The sequence below is a fragment of the Cryptosporidium bovis genome, assembly GCF_009768925.1.
Source record: "Cryptosporidium bovis isolate 45015 chromosome Unknown contig_21, whole genome shotgun sequence".
NCBI lineage: Eukaryota > Apicomplexa > Conoidasida > Eucoccidiorida > Cryptosporidiidae > Cryptosporidium > Cryptosporidium bovis.
Genome location: NW_027125023.1, coordinates 297,368 through 315,129, shown reverse-complemented (window position 1 = coordinate 315,129; position 17,762 = coordinate 297,368). Strand labels below are relative to the sequence as shown.

At 31.7% G+C, this 17,762-nt stretch overlaps 7 protein-coding genes across 7 annotated transcripts; 3 read left to right on the top strand and 4 right to left on the bottom strand.

Moving 5' to 3' along the window:
• Positions 1 to 797: 797 nt before the first annotated feature.
• Positions 798 to 2,372, top strand: FG379_001285 (DEAD DEAH box ATP-dependent RNA helicase; the record flags this gene model as incomplete). The annotated part of the gene is made up of 1 exon (XM_067326888.1): positions 798 to 2,372. The coding sequence occupies one exon, from the start codon at positions 798 to 800 to the stop codon at positions 2,370 to 2,372; it is 1,575 nt and encodes a 524-aa protein (XP_067183794.1).
• Positions 2,373 to 3,135: 763 nt separating this feature from the next.
• On the top strand, positions 3,136 to 5,103 carry FG379_001283 (prolyl 4-hydroxylase alpha subunit; the record flags this gene model as incomplete). Its single annotated transcript, XM_067326886.1, has 1 exon — positions 3,136 to 5,103. One exon carries the CDS (start codon positions 3,136 to 3,138, stop codon positions 5,101 to 5,103), a length of 1,968 nt encoding a protein of 655 aa, XP_067183792.1.
• Positions 5,104 to 5,290: 187 nt separating this feature from the next.
• FG379_001282 (uncharacterized protein) lies at positions 5,291 to 7,834 on the bottom strand (the record flags this gene model as incomplete). The annotated part of the gene is made up of 1 exon (XM_067326885.1): positions 5,291 to 7,834. One exon carries the CDS (start codon positions 7,832 to 7,834, stop codon positions 5,291 to 5,293), a length of 2,544 nt encoding a protein of 847 aa, XP_067183791.1.
• A 690-nt stretch (positions 7,835 to 8,524) lies between these two features.
• Positions 8,525 to 8,854, top strand: FG379_001281 (uncharacterized protein; the record flags this gene model as incomplete). The annotated part of the gene is made up of 1 exon (XM_067326884.1): positions 8,525 to 8,854. The coding sequence occupies one exon, from the start codon at positions 8,525 to 8,527 to the stop codon at positions 8,852 to 8,854; it is 330 nt and encodes a 109-aa protein (XP_067183790.1).
• Positions 8,855 to 9,277: 423 nt separating this feature from the next.
• On the bottom strand, positions 9,278 to 12,529 carry FG379_001280 (uncharacterized protein; the record flags this gene model as incomplete). Its single annotated transcript, XM_067326883.1, has 1 exon — positions 9,278 to 12,529. The coding sequence occupies one exon, from the start codon at positions 12,527 to 12,529 to the stop codon at positions 9,278 to 9,280; it is 3,252 nt and encodes a 1,083-aa protein (XP_067183789.1).
• Positions 12,530 to 14,151: 1,622 nt separating this feature from the next.
• Positions 14,152 to 14,742, bottom strand: FG379_001279 (uncharacterized protein; the record flags this gene model as incomplete). Its single annotated transcript, XM_067326882.1, has 1 exon — positions 14,152 to 14,742. One exon carries the CDS (start codon positions 14,740 to 14,742, stop codon positions 14,152 to 14,154), a length of 591 nt encoding a protein of 196 aa, XP_067183788.1.
• A 1,439-nt stretch (positions 14,743 to 16,181) lies between these two features.
• Positions 16,182 to 17,648, bottom strand: FG379_001278 (uncharacterized protein; the record flags this gene model as incomplete). Its single annotated transcript, XM_067326881.1, has 1 exon — positions 16,182 to 17,648. One exon carries the CDS (start codon positions 17,646 to 17,648, stop codon positions 16,182 to 16,184), a length of 1,467 nt encoding a protein of 488 aa, XP_067183787.1.
• Between the last annotated feature and the right edge of the window lie 114 nt (positions 17,649 to 17,762).

Below are 17,762 nucleotides of genomic sequence, written 5' to 3'. Positions count from 1 at the left end.
TCTACTAACTTTGCATGGTCTTTACATTAGAAAATGTAAATGTATTTTTCGGGCCAAAGTTTGTGCCAAATCATCAACAGTATGTTGTGTTTGTGTTAATTGAATTCTATTATTAACTAGTTTCAAATTAGTATCCGCTAGAATTCTCATAAGATGAATAAATAAGTAGTGAGAAAAACGTGGTTTTAGTATGAACCGACTGCACCTCTGTTACTTTGTCCATAATAATAGTGGTACCATTACCGTCATGTTCTGATGCAAGCATTTTATTATCTATACATTTATTTAATGAGTTAAGGAAAAGCAACACTGGAGCAATGATAATAACATATTACAACAAAAACCCGCAGTAAATTCAGATATGAATTAAGAATAAGCTCACTTTGTAGCCTTATATGAACACTTTTTAAAATACTTAATTGAGTTCGAGTATATTTAAATAACAAAAATATCTGTTTTGTAGCAAAACTTAGATGGCGCCATAGCCGTATTTTTTTAGAGCCTTTAGCTCAGGTGGAGTCAGGTGGTGACATCAATGGAGAACAAATAAAAAGGGAAAAAAGAATATTGAGACTTACATTGCTTGAAAGCGTTGAATCTTAACTAGTGTAGTCAATTCTTCGAGTTAATTGTATGAATAGTTGATTTGGCGGATTTAATACAATATTCAAAAATAAGAGAGTAAATTTGAATAGCTTTGAATAATAATAAGATTAATTCAGCAATTTATTTGTATTATTATATGAGCTAAGATATTCGCACTTCAGAAAGAGGGTGTTACTTTAATTATTAGCAAAATGAGTGCTAAAGATGACAAATCAAAGGTTGAGTTTGAGGTGGAAAAAAATGAGAATGAAAACAGCAAAGGTGAATATTTTAGCAACGTAAAATTTGAATCAGCTAATATATGTGATCAGTTAAAAAAGTCGCTAAAAGAAATGGGAATGGAAACAATGACAGAGATACAAGCAAGATCAATACCAAAGATATTGTGTGGTAAAGATGTTTTGGGAGCAGCAAAAACCGGTTCAGGAAAGACTTTAGCATTTCTAATACCAGCTGCAAATTTGTTGTACAAAGTTGAATTCCTCCCTAGGAATGGCACAGGAGTTATAATAATATCTCCTACGAGGGAACTGAGTTTACAAATATATGAAGTATGCCGTGAACTTTGCAAATATCTTCCGCAAACACACGGACTGATAATGGGAGGAGCTAATAGAAGAACGGAGGCAGAAAAACTTTCTAAAGGTATTAATATATTGGTCGCAACACCAGGAAGACTTTTAGATCACTTGCAGAATACGAAACAATTTTTATATAAGAACTTACTTAGTTTAGTTATTGATGAAGCGGATAGAATACTTGAAATAGGTTTTGAGGAAGAAATGAATCAAATAATTAAGTTGCTGCCTAAAGAAAGACAAACTTCCTTATTTTCAGCAACACAGACGACAAAAGTCACTGACTTAGTTAGACTTTCACTTAAGAATCCGGTTTTAATTGAAACTAAAACATCTTCTGTAGCAACAGTAAGTGGCCTTGAACAGGGATACGTAGTTGCTCCAGCAAATCAAAGGTTTTTGTTGTTATATACATTCTTAAAAAAGAATAGAGACAAGAAAATGATGGTATTTTTCAGCAGTTGTATGTCAACAAAATTTCATGAGGAATTATTTAATTATGTTGATTTGGAGTGTTCATCTATACATGGAAAAAAAAAACAAACGTCTAGAATGCAAACATACTATGACTTTTGTTCATCTAAAAAGGGTTTGTTATTGTGTACTGACGTTGCTGCCAGGGGATTAGACATTCCAAATGTAGATTGGATTATTCAATATGATCCACCAGACGATCCCAGGGAATATATTCATAGAGTCGGTAGAACTGCGCGTGGTGCTAATGGTACTGGAAAGGCCTTGCTGTTTTTACTACCGGAGGAAATATCATTTCTGCAGTATTTGAAAAACATGAAGATACCTTTAAATGAATATATGTTCTGTAAAAATAAAGTTGCAAATGTTCAAAATCAGCTTGAAAGACTCATTGAAAAAAACTACCATTTACACTGCTCAGCTAGAGATGCATATAGAGCTTATCTACATTCTTATGCATCGCATGCTCTTAAGGACGCCTTTAATGTGTACTCACTCGATTTGCAGCAAATTGCTGTCAGCTTTGGCTTTAACACTCCTCCTAAAGTAGACCTCAATCTTAAATCTGGTGGAAAATCATCTAGGAATAATTCTGGTAATAAGTCATCAAAGATAAAGTCTAGTAATCCATATTTTAAATCAGGACACAAGTTCTCTGCATCTAATCCATATGGCGTTAGAGACAAAGACGATAATAGACAATTTGTAAGATAAATAAATACTATACACACAAATGCGAATACTAGAATTATATTAGTTAAAGGCCAACACTTTTGTTATAGTTTTTCATTCGCGTCTAGAAAAATTCATTATATTAGAAAACATTAGATTTAGGAAAATAGCGTTATTATCTCTAAATATGAAATACATTAATATCTTATTTTATCATTTTTTTCCGAGGTGTTGAGTTTGTTTTTATTTAAAGCTGATCCAATTGGCGCTTATGTAACATTATTTATGATATTGAGGGGTGGTATCCATGTTAACGATAGATTGTAATCAAAAGTGTAAACTAAAGCATCAAACTTTTAAATTTGAGTAAAATAAAAAAAATCAGGTATTAACAATAAGTTGAACTTTTTTATACCTGGAGTAAAAAAGGATTGCGTAATTATTGTTTTACTGATTACTTAAACACAATAATTTGAGATTTACCAAAAGAAATAGTACTTGAGATATTCCAATTTAAGATTTTTGTGTGGCTAATTGTTTTCCATTTAAAATTTGACTCCAACTCAACTTATATATACAGAGAGAGAGAGACAAAGGAAGTGTGTGAAACTGAAAGAAAGTATAGTGTCATTTGTTTCTTAGTTTCTTTCTCTACCTTTTTCCATATAGAAATTAATTAATATTAATAGTAATTGGAAAGTATATAGTTAACTCTAGTATTTCACAACCACCATAGTATTTATTTTTGGTTTTATTGGTAAGGTAAATTAATATAACAATTAGTAATTGCTGAGACGGTGAAAAAATGTCTGAAAATTCGTCAAATATTAATGACAAGACCAAAAACGTTATTAAGGGAGTAACACCCCCAGAACCAAAGGTAGTAAATACATACATTAACATGGTTCCTATTTCTGACACTAATTTGACTCAGCAGCCACTAGATAACATGCAACAACCGACTTCAAATCAAACTGCATATTCAAATGGATCAGTGCCGACTTCTCAATTTCCGTTATCTGCAATGAATCTGGAACAAATTCAACAATTTATGGCAAAAATGAGACTTAATGATACGAAGGGTCAAAATAATGGGTTAGGCGTTAATGGACTTGGAACTACGGGATTGGGAACTACAGTATTTGGAACTCAAGTACCGGGTATCAATGAAACAAATACCATAGATACAATGATGAAAAATTCTGGAAGTGCTTTGGTACCTCCTGTTGGAGCACTAGATCCTAATATTCTAGCATCTCTAGGTTTAAATGTTCAAAAACCGACATTACAGCCAATTCAATTTCCAAACATGCAAGCAGGGGTGCCTAATTTGTGTGGTATTCAAGGGCAAGATTTAAACTTGGCAGCTTGGATGCAAAAGCAAAAGATAGCTCTAGCACTTTCTCAAATGCAACAAAATCAAGATAAGCAAATATCGAGTGATCTTACCAAGGGAGAGGGTGGTCTAACAGGGGGTTTAAATAATACGGAAGGCCAGCACGACAGATTAATTGATGCCCAAAACAATTCTATCCCTGGAACAGCAGTTCCCTCTGCAACTCAGAGCCAACTTACGCCACAATTAGCAGCCTTTTTGGGTAATCCCAATTTAGTTCCGACAACAGGAGTAACAGCGGGGTTGCAAGTACCTGGGACTGCACAAGGATTTGGACAAATTTCGGGTGGAATTGGAGCAGCACCCGGAATTTTGGGAGGGATACCTGGATTCGGAGGAGGAATTGGTGTTACAGGTGAAGATGCAAACGCAAAGTTATTGCAAAGCGTAACATCAAACCTTATGCAACAATCAATTACAGGCAATATGTCTAATGTGGATGCAATGATTAAACAATACCAAGAAAATTATGTGAATAATCAGTTATCAGCAGCAGCTCAGTTATTAAGACAACACGGTATTCAAGCTACGATAGACTCAAGTTATAATGGTGGTGATTTACTTTCAAAAAGTAAGAAGCCGAGTATATTACAAAGGATAGTGGCAAGCAAGGTAAACCCAGAGATATTTGTGGTTCCAAATGCACTTACATTTGAAGAGTGTGATAATATCATAGAACTTATAAGAGATCGCTTAGAAGCATCAAAAGTCTCAATTTCGAGAAATAGTGAAAAACCTAATTCTCCCAGTGAGGGGGACGATAATAACTGTAATACTAACGAAGGGTGTAAAACAGAAGAGGACATGGATGATGAATTTTGTAGATCAACTACGGCTTGTATAAATCCGGAAGAAACTAGTTTAATAAAAGAAATAGAAGGCAGACTTGGACTTTTAGTCGATTCAAATACGCAACATATGGAACCCATCTTGGTACATAAGTACTCAGTCAACGACTACATTAAAGAACATCATGATGGTGATACTAGAACACACACAATCGCTGTATTCCTTTCGGATGTGGAAAATGGTGGTGAGCTCGACTTTCCTTACGCTGGAATTAGAATTAAACCAAAAAAAGGGTTTGCTGTTGTCTGGCCAAACATTGATTCTCAAGGTAAACTTGATTACACAACTGTCCACGCCGTGAGCAAGATTCAAAAACCAGGTGGGGACAAAACTGAACAAAAAGCCGACTCCGATATTTCCTCTTATCTTTTGTACTTGCATATTAATAAAGAGCCAGTCAGGCTTCAGTATGAAGCTTCTTTAGCAATGAAACAAGTTATTCAAATTGACACCAGTGATAACAGCAATGATATTATTCATGATCCGAAAACTATTAGTCAAATTTCTTATACTATAAACAATAAGTAAAAAAAATGAAGTGACAATTTAGCACAATTTGTGATAAACAATAGTAAAGATTGTGGTAAAATATACATCTAAGTGAGCTTCAATGTAGCTTTTTACTATTAGACAATTTAGTCACCACTATTTTCGAATAGATATAATCATGTCAAAATCAATGCTATTAGGCGCGAAATATCTTTACCACCTAAATTTATTCACCGCTTTTTGCATCAGCATATGACTCACTTGGCTGCGACTCATATATTGTCCTTTCAAACTTTAATCCCATTGCTCTCACACCATCTTGATCTATCGCATCTGACGATCTTGCATCTATTTTTATACTGTCGCTCGGCATTGACTCAAATACCGTTTTTTCTTGTTTACATTCATTATCCAAATAATAACTAGCATCTGTCACTGCACTTGCTCTCGGAAGTGAGACAAAAACGGCTTTTTCTTCTTGGTTTCTTATTTCATCAGTGAATCTAGCATCTATTCCCATTCCGGACGACGGGTTTGATTCATATACTGACTCTTCCTGTACAGTAATAATGTTCGAGTCATGTCTTGCATCTACATTTAATTCTTTGTTTGGTTCTGATTCATACACTGATTTCTCTTGTATATGAGTAATTTCCGAATTATAACTGACATCTGCATTTGACCCTTTCTTTGGTATTGATTCGAATACTGATTTTTCTTCTGTATTTAGTCCCACTTTCGAATCATGCCTTGCATCTGCAAAGGACCCATTAGCAGGTTCTGATTCATATACTGACTTTTCTTGTATATGAATAATTTTTGAATTATATCTTGTATCAGCATTTGACTCTTTCTTTGGTATTGATTCGAATACTGATTTTTCTTCTGTATTTAGTCCCACTTTCGAATCATGCCTTACATCTGCAAAGGACCCATTAACGGGTTCTGACTCATATACTGACTTTTCTTGTGTATGAATAATTTTTGAATCATGTCTTGCATCTGCAAAGGACCCATTAACGGGTTCTGACTCATATACTGACTTTTCTTGTACATGGGTAATTTTCGAATTATAACTGACATCTGCATTTGACTCTTTTTTGGGTATTGATTCAAATACTGATTTTCCTTCCGTATCTAATCCCACTTTCGAATCATGCCTTACATCTGCAAAGGACCCATTAACAGGTTCTGATTCATATACTGACTTTTCTTGTATATGAATAATTTTTGAATTATATCTTGTATCAGCATTTGACTCTTTCTTTGGTATTGATTCGAATACTGATTTTTCTTCTGTATTTAGTCCCACTTTCGAATCATGCCTTGCATCTGCAAAGGACCCATTAACTGGTTCTGACTCATATACTGATTTTTCTTGTATATGAATAATTTTTGAATCATATTTAACATCTGCATTGGATTCTCTGTTAGGTATAGATTCGTAAGTTGATCTCTCTTGTTTATTTGTCTGCACTTTCCTATTGTAACTAACATCCGCAGTTGATTCCTTCACTGGTATTGATTCATAAGTTGATTTTTCCTGCTTAACATTTTCTGACTTTTTATTGTAACTAACATCTGCAGTTGATTTTTTTGCAGGTATCGATTCATATACTGATTTTTCTTGTATATGAACTAATTTTGTGTCATAACTAACATCTGCACCAGACTCTTTAGTAGGTATTGATTCATAAGTTGATTTTTCCTGCTTAATATTTTCTGACTTTTTATTGTAACTAACATCTGCGTTTGATTCCTTTATCGGAATTGACTCATATACTGATTTTTCTTGCTCTTTTGTTTCTATCTTCTTTCTATAACCATAATCTGCAACCGGTTCTCTGATGAGTTCATTATTATCGTTATTGCTATTGTTGCCTTTATCTTCATTAATTAAATATACCATATCAACACTCCCTATAGAACTTTTCATTTCACTGATTTCATTACTAGTATGTAATTCATCACCTGCTGTTATTAAATTATCCAATATATTATAGCTGTTTGTTTTGGATAACGTGGCAGTCTCAAATATTGTTTGACTATTTTCATATTCATCTTTTTTTGGTATAGTTTCGTCACTATCCTTTATTTTTTTTGGTAGATTTTCAAATATTGTTAATGATGCCTCAGATGGTGGTAAAACCGAGTCCTCATTGTTTATATTCATATTATTTATTGACAAACAACTATCATATAGATCATTATTATTATTTTTATCTGTGCTTGTAATTAATTCTTTTTCCCTTACAATTTCACTAACATTAATATTAGAAACTATTTCATCCTCATTGTAAACGATACTTTTCAAATTTGGTAAAGCTTCATAAACCACCTTATTTTGGATCAACTCTACCTTTTCATTATATTTATAGTCTGCATTTGAACTTTCTATAGGTAATGATTCATAAATTACCTTCTCATTTTTTTCTCTTTCTACATGTTTATCATATTTTGCATCTGCATTTGATTCACTTCTTGGAAGTACCTCAAATACTGTATTTTTCTCTATATTGTGTATATTCACCTCTCCAAACTTTGCATCTATATTTTCTCTTATTAATGGAACTGACTCATATACCCCCGCAGATGATACTTTTATTCTACATCTTTCAAGTGCTCTTTTTATTTCATTATTATCATCTTCACAGTGAATTTTATTATCATTGCTAATTTTATCCGAACTAATCAAAATACAACCGTTATTTTCCTTTGAACATCCGCTATTTGCATTGTCGTTATCTTCAATACTTGAATTATCTAACATTTTTTTCCACTACTATATGTCTATTGTTATTATTTATGACTTGTTTAATTAATTAAATCCCATATGACTCTTTCAAAACATGCAAACAAACTAATTAATACCTTATTACTTCCTAATCCCATGGAAATTTCCCAATTACTAAACCTTATCTTTGTGGCTAACTATTTGGAAAAAATGGCTAACAATTCTATTAAAAAAATCGAATTAACACAAAACCAAAGTAAACTTAGTATTTACCCGTATATATGATTGTTTAATTGATTAATTAAAAAAGAATGTCAAAAAAAAAAACAAAGCTATTTCTGTGTGTAGTTTGCATGTAATTAGTGCCACTAATTTTTTTTGTAATTACTACTTTCCAAATAAAGCCCGCTCAACAAAAGACACGTTTCGGCGGGTAACTAGTAATAGATTAATAATAATGATTGGCGTCTCAATAATAATAAATAAGCAGTAATCGTACAATAACTAATAAATGATTAACTAATATAGAGCCTAAATTTGATTAACAATTAAAAAACGAATACATTAGTAAATAATGGATTTGATAAATAGTTTAGAAATAATTTACCGCCGAAAATTATTTAGACAAAATAAGTGTTTTCAGGGAGTTTTCTTTTTGAAACAAGTGCTTGTTTTCAAGTAATTAGGACATTTATCTATCTGAAGTTATTATAAAAGGTATCTAAGATGGTGAAGAAAAGTTCATCAAAGGGTAAGACCGAAGGTATGACGAGTCGCTTGCAACTTGTCATGAAAAGTGGTAAAGTTTGCCTCGGCTATAAATCAACAGTGAAATCAATTAGAAACGGTACTGCTCGTTTGGTTATAATATCAAGTAACTGCCCACCACTGAGAAGATCTGAAATAGAGTACTATGCAATGCTCTCTAAAATAGGTGTACATCACTTCCAAGGTGGAAATAACGAATTAGGTACATCTTGTGGTAAATTATTTAGAGTTAGTTGCATGACGGTTACTGATCCAGGTGACTCAGATATCATAAGATCATATGAGTAGAATGGTGAGCTTTAATTAAACGAGTGGTATCTAGGTACTATTGTTTCGATTTTTGGTTTATTTTCGAGTATATATTGCATAATGGGAATGTCCATTCGTGTCTACTATATACTCAAAAGTTGGTTCATTAAGTCTTATTATTGAAATTTACTATGTCACTTATATATATACTGGCGAGATTACTCAGCATCGATTTGATGCAGTAATGAAAACAATTGTAATGTCAGCCGAGGTAAAATATTAACAAGTGGAAGTAGTAGTATTTCAGAACAAACTAGAATTCCTAAAATTTAATATCTTTATATTTATGTGAAAAATACTGCTTCGTTTTTCCCTAAATTTCATTGTTTTTTATATTTCCTAATAACTAACTACACAAAATACAAAAAAAAGTCCTAGGATGGGTGTTAGTAATATTACCGTCTACGCGACTTTGTAGTTCAAAGCCTTAATTATATCTGGAGATGTAATAAAATTATGTATATTAACATCATCGCTTATTCCTTTTCTTCTTCTTGTCTTTAGGAGAAATTCTCTGGCCAAGTGGGGAATAGGTGACCTCTCCAGAGGTTTTAATACGATATTTCTGTCTAGGGGATTTCCTGGAACAATGGCCCAATGATCGAAGCAACTTGTGCAGAATGCCTGACCACTAGTATGTATTCTTAAATCTGTCTCAAATCCAAATGACTCAATAGCAGGTATAAAAGCTAAGATAGTAACCAACGGTGAACCTGGTATTGGTATTTCTTTTCCAGAATAACCACGTCTTCTAGAAATAACATTGTTTATATATTCCTCCATATCTGAAGGACAAATAATTTCAACTAAATAAATAGGTTCCATTATCTTAGGTGAAGCTAAAAACATGGATGTGTAGCAGGCTCTCCTAGTTGCAGGCACTATTTGTCCAGTTCCTCTACTTATTTTGTCTGGAGCTAAACTAATGTCCAAAATCTTAAATTTAACATTCCTCACGCCTTCTTCCAATAAAGGCCCTTCTCTAACCGACCAATTAAAACCCTGTATAATATCATCCTTGACATCATAAAGTAATTTTTTATCTGTTCTTATTGATATAGTATCGTCAATTAATACGTTACTTGGTGATAAATTATCCGGTCCAAAAGCCCAAAGAGACTTAACTGAAAGTTTGTCCCAACCATATTTTTCCATCAGAACATTTGAATAATGTTTTTCACTGTTATTTGAATTTAAATTGAATTTAGTATCTATCTTCATTATACCACTTTCTAGATCGTCTGTAATACCTTTTTCAAGAGGTTCTGCAACAATGTAAATCTTATTTAGATTGTTATTTGACTCACCATAACACTTAATTACAGACGAATCCATTACTGTTTCACAAAATTGAACCATTGGATCTGACACTTTAACATCTAGATTTCCGTATAAACATCTTAAATCATGCATAATACAATCCAAGTGTAATTCACCAGTACCAAAAATGACGTGTTCACCATTTTCCTCAACCTTCGTTTTGGATATATTATAAGTTTTGTTAATTCCTTTAAGTCCCTGAAGCATTTTAGGAAGTTCTGATGGGTTGTGTGGTTCTATTGCTACTTTAATAACACTATTATTTATATATTTTATTTTACTAAAGTTGTATATATTGTCTTTTCTTGATTTACTGTCTGAATTTAAGTTACATGACACAACAGTTGCTGAGTTTGTAATCAAGTTATTTAAACCTGAAATAAGAACCCAATTTCCTGCAGATGCTTGGTTTACCTCAATCTTATATCTGCTTTGGTAGATCCATATATTATCAATTATTCTATATGCAAAGTCATCAGGGTCCTCCTCAGGTGAATAAGACTCTCCAAGTACCATAACCTTATCTCCTTTTTTAAGCCTGCCCGAGTATATTCTACCAAAAGAATAAAAATTTTCGAGGTCTTCTGCATGATATTGCTTAACAATAAACAGTATACACGGGCAATTATCCTTGTATATTTCCCTCACACATTCTGAGTAGTAATCATTTAAAGGCCCCGTATAATATCTATCTGCAATTTCCCTAGCTGCGATTTTCGGATTAGGGATGTTTTCCGTCACAAAATCAACAAATGAACCAAGACTACAGAAAAATTTTCTGCATACTATTTCTAGTCTTTCTTTTATATTTAAAAATTGTTCTTTTTTAGTCAAATATATTCCAACAGTTTTTAAAAAAACTTCCAAATCGATATTTTCTTCAGATACTGAATATAATATTAATTTGTACATTGGTTCTAAAATAAACTGTACAAATGATCTTTTCCTTTTACCTATCTTATTAGAGGAATCATTGTTCATTTCAAATGTGTTATTTTCCTCATTAAAATAAACATCACCCCATAGTCTGTCCGAAAACTTCTTTGATTCTTCTCTTAATATGTAATTATCAACTACACCTGCTTTTTTGAGATATATTCTTGCAAAAGAGTTAGTGGTAAAAAAGAAACCGTATTTCCCAGACGAGAAACCAACATTCCCTTTTAAAGGACTAAAAGAGATGTCATCTAATTCAAAGTCATCTCTATTGCAATATGTATTATAGTAGTCCTTTATGGTATTATTCAAATATTCTATTATTGAATTGATTTTAAAGTAACAATCGTATGGAGGAAGTCTCGCTTCTAGCACAAATCTATCTATCTGACTAATAATCAATAACATCTTTTTTTTTTCTGATAGACAGTAATACACTAGTCTTTCTATATGTTTGGTCACTCCTATTATACAATCAACAAGTAATAAAATTCCATCTGAAATTCTAATTGATGAACAAACCTCATCAACAAAGTTAACATGTCCAGGAGTGTCCATTATATTCAGCAAATATGACTTTCCTCGCGTATTCTGCATTACCAATGATATTGGACTTGATTTTATACTTATTCCTCTATCTTGCTCATCCTTTCTGTTGTCTGTATACCTTTCAGGAAGTTTTATTTTTTTTTTTGAATTAGTCTCATCTTTACCTTTGGAGTTGGTTTTAGCACTATTTACGTATGAGTGAGTGCCTTTGATTAACATATCTATTAGAGTTGATTTACCATAGTGTAAATCACCTATTACAGATACATTCCTTATAAAATCTAAGTTATTCATTAAATCTCTTAAAAATTCAAATGAAAAATTTATTTCCATTTTGTTCAAGTTCTTTTCTACAAGATCAAACTTATTTATTTTCGGAGGTGATATTAATGGAATATCTATGTGTTGTTGATCCTCCTCTTCAACTAATATTTTCACATCCTCTCCATAAACTTGAGAGGCATCCGGGTAATATTCCTTATCCTCATGCAGTACTATTTCGCTTCCAGTATTATAGTCATTTTTACCGTCCGTAATTGTATTTAAATCCAACCCCAAATTATTATTGCTTGAATTTTCAAATCTTGTTCCCTTGTCTATTTCCATGCTTATATCAGATATATTGTCCGAATTTGATAAATCATCCCCATAAATACCACTTTTATCATCATCTTCTTCATTATCACACCTTCTTTGCTTTAGTGTATTAAATTTGCTATGTGATTCACTTTCATCAATATCGTTGACATCTGGCTCACTTTCCTCCTCTAATTTATTAAAGTCCTCGTCTGAATCCTCACATTTCCCAATATAGTTTCCAAACTCATCATAAATGTCACTAAAATCCATTTTATCATTATTTTACACTCTTTACACTTTTTACTCCTGCCTTTATCTCCTATATGACATTCACAATGCGGCGCCAACATTTGTTTTATTATTACACCAATATTTAACTAAAATATTTTGGACTTCTTTTAAATGTATCGGAAAGGAAATTAACGAGTAAAATGTAGTTCAACAATTTACGTTTCCCACTAAAAATACACAGTTTGAATCTAACAGGATTATAATTGATAATAGAAGTCTAGTAGTTGCTTAGCTCGTAATAGCATTATCTGTAGTTTTTTAGAGATTCATTGCTTTCTCCTCGACAATTTACTTGTGTAACACAAAAACAAGGACATACAATTTAGTGTGTGTAATTTCTGGTAAAAAATTAACATAAAAAACTATGAATAAAGAGCAGTGAGTTGAATCACCGATTTCTAAATAATTGACACTTTAAAACATTAAAATGTAGATATACTTCTATTAAAGTAACTAGTTTAATGAATTGAATACACAAATTTATGTCAGATTTGATTAATTTTAAAACAGAAGATAAAACATGACTTAATGAAAATAACTAAAATACCACTTGTTAAACAGATAATTAGTATAGAAGGAAACAAGTAGCTATACTTGTAAGTAGGGTAGAAAAAACTAATATATTTATATCCTTTTGCAAAAAAAGAGTTAGTCTCAATTCTCTTTTTAACCTCCTAGTTTAAAACTCTCTCCTTCACAATTCCCGAACAAAGGTCTTGAAAGAAAGAGAAGATAATCGATTATTATTCCATACCTCTACATTCATCTAGAATTGCGATGTAATTCCCAACAAAGGAATAACTTTGAATAAGAGCAGATACAAAAAGTTAAATGAGCTGCTCTCATAGAACAACTAAATGGTAACCAATCTAGGAAAGAAAGTGAAATTATATCAAAAAAATAAAAATCAATTCTAGTCAGAATTAAACTTATCCATTAACGAAGAACAAGCACATCAATATGCAAATTCTCTCAAATAAGAGTCATATTGACTTCTCCAAAAAAAGGACTTTATATTATTATTCTTCAATTAGAGACAACGATACGAATCCTTAAAAAAGTGTAATAAGACTATTTTTAAATGAAATTACAATAAAGCAGTAGAATAAAAATGAATTTAAATAGGATGTAAAAGTAACAAACAAAAAGGCCAGTACTTCTTAAAAAAAATCACTCCAATAATTATTATCTGAGGTTTTGTTTTATCATCCATTATAAATCCATAATATTACAATAGGCTCGACTCATTCAAACTTACAATCCATCCAAAACTAATATTATTTACTTAGGCACCGAATTAAATAGAAAAACAATAATGCAAATAACAGTCACCAATTATTAATGTAATTGGGTTCCCAAATTTTTGTTTTGATCAATTTTATCATTATTCTCCTAAATATTCCAGGCTTGTAAGTAAAGCACCAAGAAAAATAGAGTATGAAATATATTTTCCTTTGAATAAAATATACATATCTACAGTCTCAACACTAAAGGTTAAGCCCTTCATTCCATTGATTCCTGAGGAACTAATACAAAAATAAAATTCACTTAACCTCTCAAACTCCGCAAGAATCGTCATTATCTATTTATAAAGTATCTTTTTAGTCATCCAGGGAAATATGACGCAAGTGAACACATCTACGATTGCCGCATGCCATATTGAAGGCAACTCTTGGTTTGAGCTGTAGTTCTTCAAATGATTCATCACTAGCATAGAGAAAAACAAGAGCTCTATTAACATATGTATGAGTTTCAACCACCTCATCAGGCCTTTTCATTTTAATCACTGGGCAACCATCAATTGCGGATACCTGACCATACCAAAGTATGCATCTTTGAGGATCACCAAGAATAGGGTCATCATTGTTGTTTATTCCACGTGCAATTGCAGATAGGACCTCAAGTAAACACTCCGATGTTTTCCAAAACTCTCTTCCCCTTTCATGCACACATTTTTCCCATTTAAGACATATTGAATTGATTTCTTCCGGGTTTCTTGGATCAAAGTTATTTAAATTTGATGGTGTAGCTATCAATGAACTTCCGTATGATTGCGTGTCGTATATTGAATCACCCTCACTTATTTGGTAAATATTCTTTTTAGATGCCTCCTCATTAAAATAACCACTAAATATTCTTAAATTAAAAAAGTGACTAAATGGTGGTTCCGTACAAACCCTACAACGAAACATCTCTGATACTTGTATTATTAACGAATATAAAAAACTCTAATTTGTCAATTTCTTCGTAATGTAGTTCTCAAAAAAAATAAACAATTGACTTTTGAATAATACCACCCCAATGTGTATATATATGTATATATATACATACATACATATATATACATATATATATGTATATATATGTATGTATGTATTTATGTATTTATGTATGTATTTATGTATGTATGTATATATGTATGTATGTATATGTATATAAGTTTAGCAAAAAATCAAATCTTACTGCTTATATGCATATAGTCCATATATGTAAATGTATATATCTATGTATCAATGACGTGTAGTGGTAAGTGATATATTATGTTTCGCGTTCTATAAAACTCTTACTTTTTTTTCTTATTGCTGGCAAACGACAATTAAAGTACAAGTCTCTTAAATCTTAATATTGAAATCAAAATAACCGAAAATAAATCGATTACAATTATAATATCTATGGCAGAAACCTTAGAGGCGAGAATAAAAACAAAAAGAATATCAGTACAAGTAATATTGATGTATCTTTTTTAGTCTTGCTTAAAACAGTAGAATTCTGTCAAATTTATACCTTTAATTATTTGTATTATTCCAACTCCTTTATATTAGTGGTATCACTTCCACAGAGTTTAAAGAACTCTGTAACTTGCAATACTCTGGATGCCTCTAATTTCATAAGAGTTATTAATACCGTCTTTTCAGTTTGTTTTTTCTTCAAACCTTGTTTACCCTCCACTATCTTTTGACGTAAAATTATTTATTTCTAAATATAAATACTTTTAGCCGCTATGTCTTACCGCCAACTATTAATAGTGGCGGGCATGCTGTTTTTTTTGCTTAACGTATTCATCAGGCAACTTCAATTCGCCCTTCGGGACTGGCAAATTTGGCAGTATCTATAATTAGAACTTGAGATTGATTCTGTGTTGAGTGTCTCCAATTATGTTTGTTTATCAATTTCATTTTGTGTGAGCTAACGTGATGATTTTGTGACGAATGTGCTTTTCTCCCCTCTCGTACACATAAGCTTTCTTTTACGAAAAACTTAAGATTTACCGAAATTTTTGTACTACTTTTCTCGTGAGTAAATTGGAAAAACTTATCATGCATCCTGAAAAGAATTGTTCTTTACTGTATTGAAAAAAAAATATGCAAATAACTTGAGGAACTAACGGGTACTTTAGACATAAAGTTATTGAATTTTTGAAAATGTTTGGACAATAAATCAACTGAGGATGATCAGAAAGTGGAAGTGGAGAAGAGGGAAACTTGAATTAAACATTCATTAATGATTGTGGCTTATACGCAGAAACTAGTATTACTGTCTTTCAATAGTATATAAATGTAACATTGTTAATGAGTTATGCGTAGTTTTGTGTAACTAGTACTAAAAATAATGACAAATAACTGTTTCTAAATCAATTAACTCCTGAAAAATTGTTTTCATCTTGTTCAAAATTATGGATAGATGATTTTGAGTTTTTTATTGTATTTATGCACTTGTTATCGAGTTCTTGTAAATTATAATTTGAACCTAATTCATTTAGCCTTTGAATAATCTGCCTTTTATAGTTATTAAATACATTCAATAATGCATAGTGCTGATTATTCAACAAACTTATAGTCTTCTCATGAACGACCTTTGAATTATTTATGTCTCTTTCTAGTAACTCAGCCTGTCTTTCAAGTGAGAAAGCTTCACTTCCTTGCAGATCCAAGAATGCTTGACCTTGCTCAAACTTTTGTTTTTCTTGATCAAGTAATGTTTGTGCCTCTTCAATAAGACTTTCATAATGCTGTTGATTATTTTGTATTCTAAGTGATATCTGTTCAACTGTTTGTAAAAGCAATCTTTCCTCTTCAGTTGTTTGCTCTATTGTCCATTTATCTTTTTCAATATGGTGATCTATCTCTTTTATTGATTGCTTAATGTTATTGGCCTCCTTTATTCCATTTACTATTTGTTCCAGGAACGATTTAGCTTTGTCCAATCTTTTTTCAGTTCTTTGTAATGTATTTTGTCTGTCCTTAAGTTCGTTATTTTTTTTGCTTATTTGTTCAATCTGCTTTCTTTCATTATCCAATGATCTATTTAATTCTTCTATTGTATTTCTTAATCTTTCCGGAGACTGTACTACTTGATCCTTAAGATCTTGAATATCTTGGTTACCTGTATTGATTCTAAATTCAACGTCCTTTAACTGTTCTTGAGTATCCTGGTCAAGCTGAGTTAATCTTTTTAGCTCCTGTTGAGATTGAAGGAATTCACCATGCAATTTTCTCATCTTTTCTTGATATTCCTGATTATCACGCCTTCTTTTAATTACTTCCTCACTTAGCTCGTTGTATCTGGCCCTTATATTATTTAGATCCTCTTTCTTTTGTTTTATTTGGTCATTCGACTTATCTACCTGATCTAATATTTCTTCTATTTCATAAAATTCATTTTTATACACCATCCAACGATCCTCTTTAAAACGCATCAAATTTACAAAACCACATAAAAATGAGTATATCCTATCTGCTGTTGGTCTATGAACATCATTCATGCTAAAGTCTTCAATTCCTATCATACACCAAAGTATCTTACAATAACGAAGAAACCTCAAATTTCCTATTGGTTTTATCTGACTTTTCTCATTCTCAGATATTATACCAGCTGCTGATAAAGGAAGCTGTCCAGCCATTTCCTCCGGTCTTATATCTTCTACATCTATTTCTAGTGCTATTGATAAACAATTCATATACAAATCTACTGCTATCTCGTGGTTTATGTTCTCCCAAAAGTTGCTTGATATCTCAAACCCCAACATATCTAACTCGTTCATTAACTCCCCCATATCTAAATCTGGAAACTGATATTTTTGTTTTGACTGTAGTCTCATTTTTGTCTTATTCTAAAATATTTCAACTATATCAAAAAAAGTGTTCGTGTTATTTACTCTTTGTTAGTTTTATCGTTCCAAACGCTTTTCCTTATCCAAGGCAAATAAGTGGAA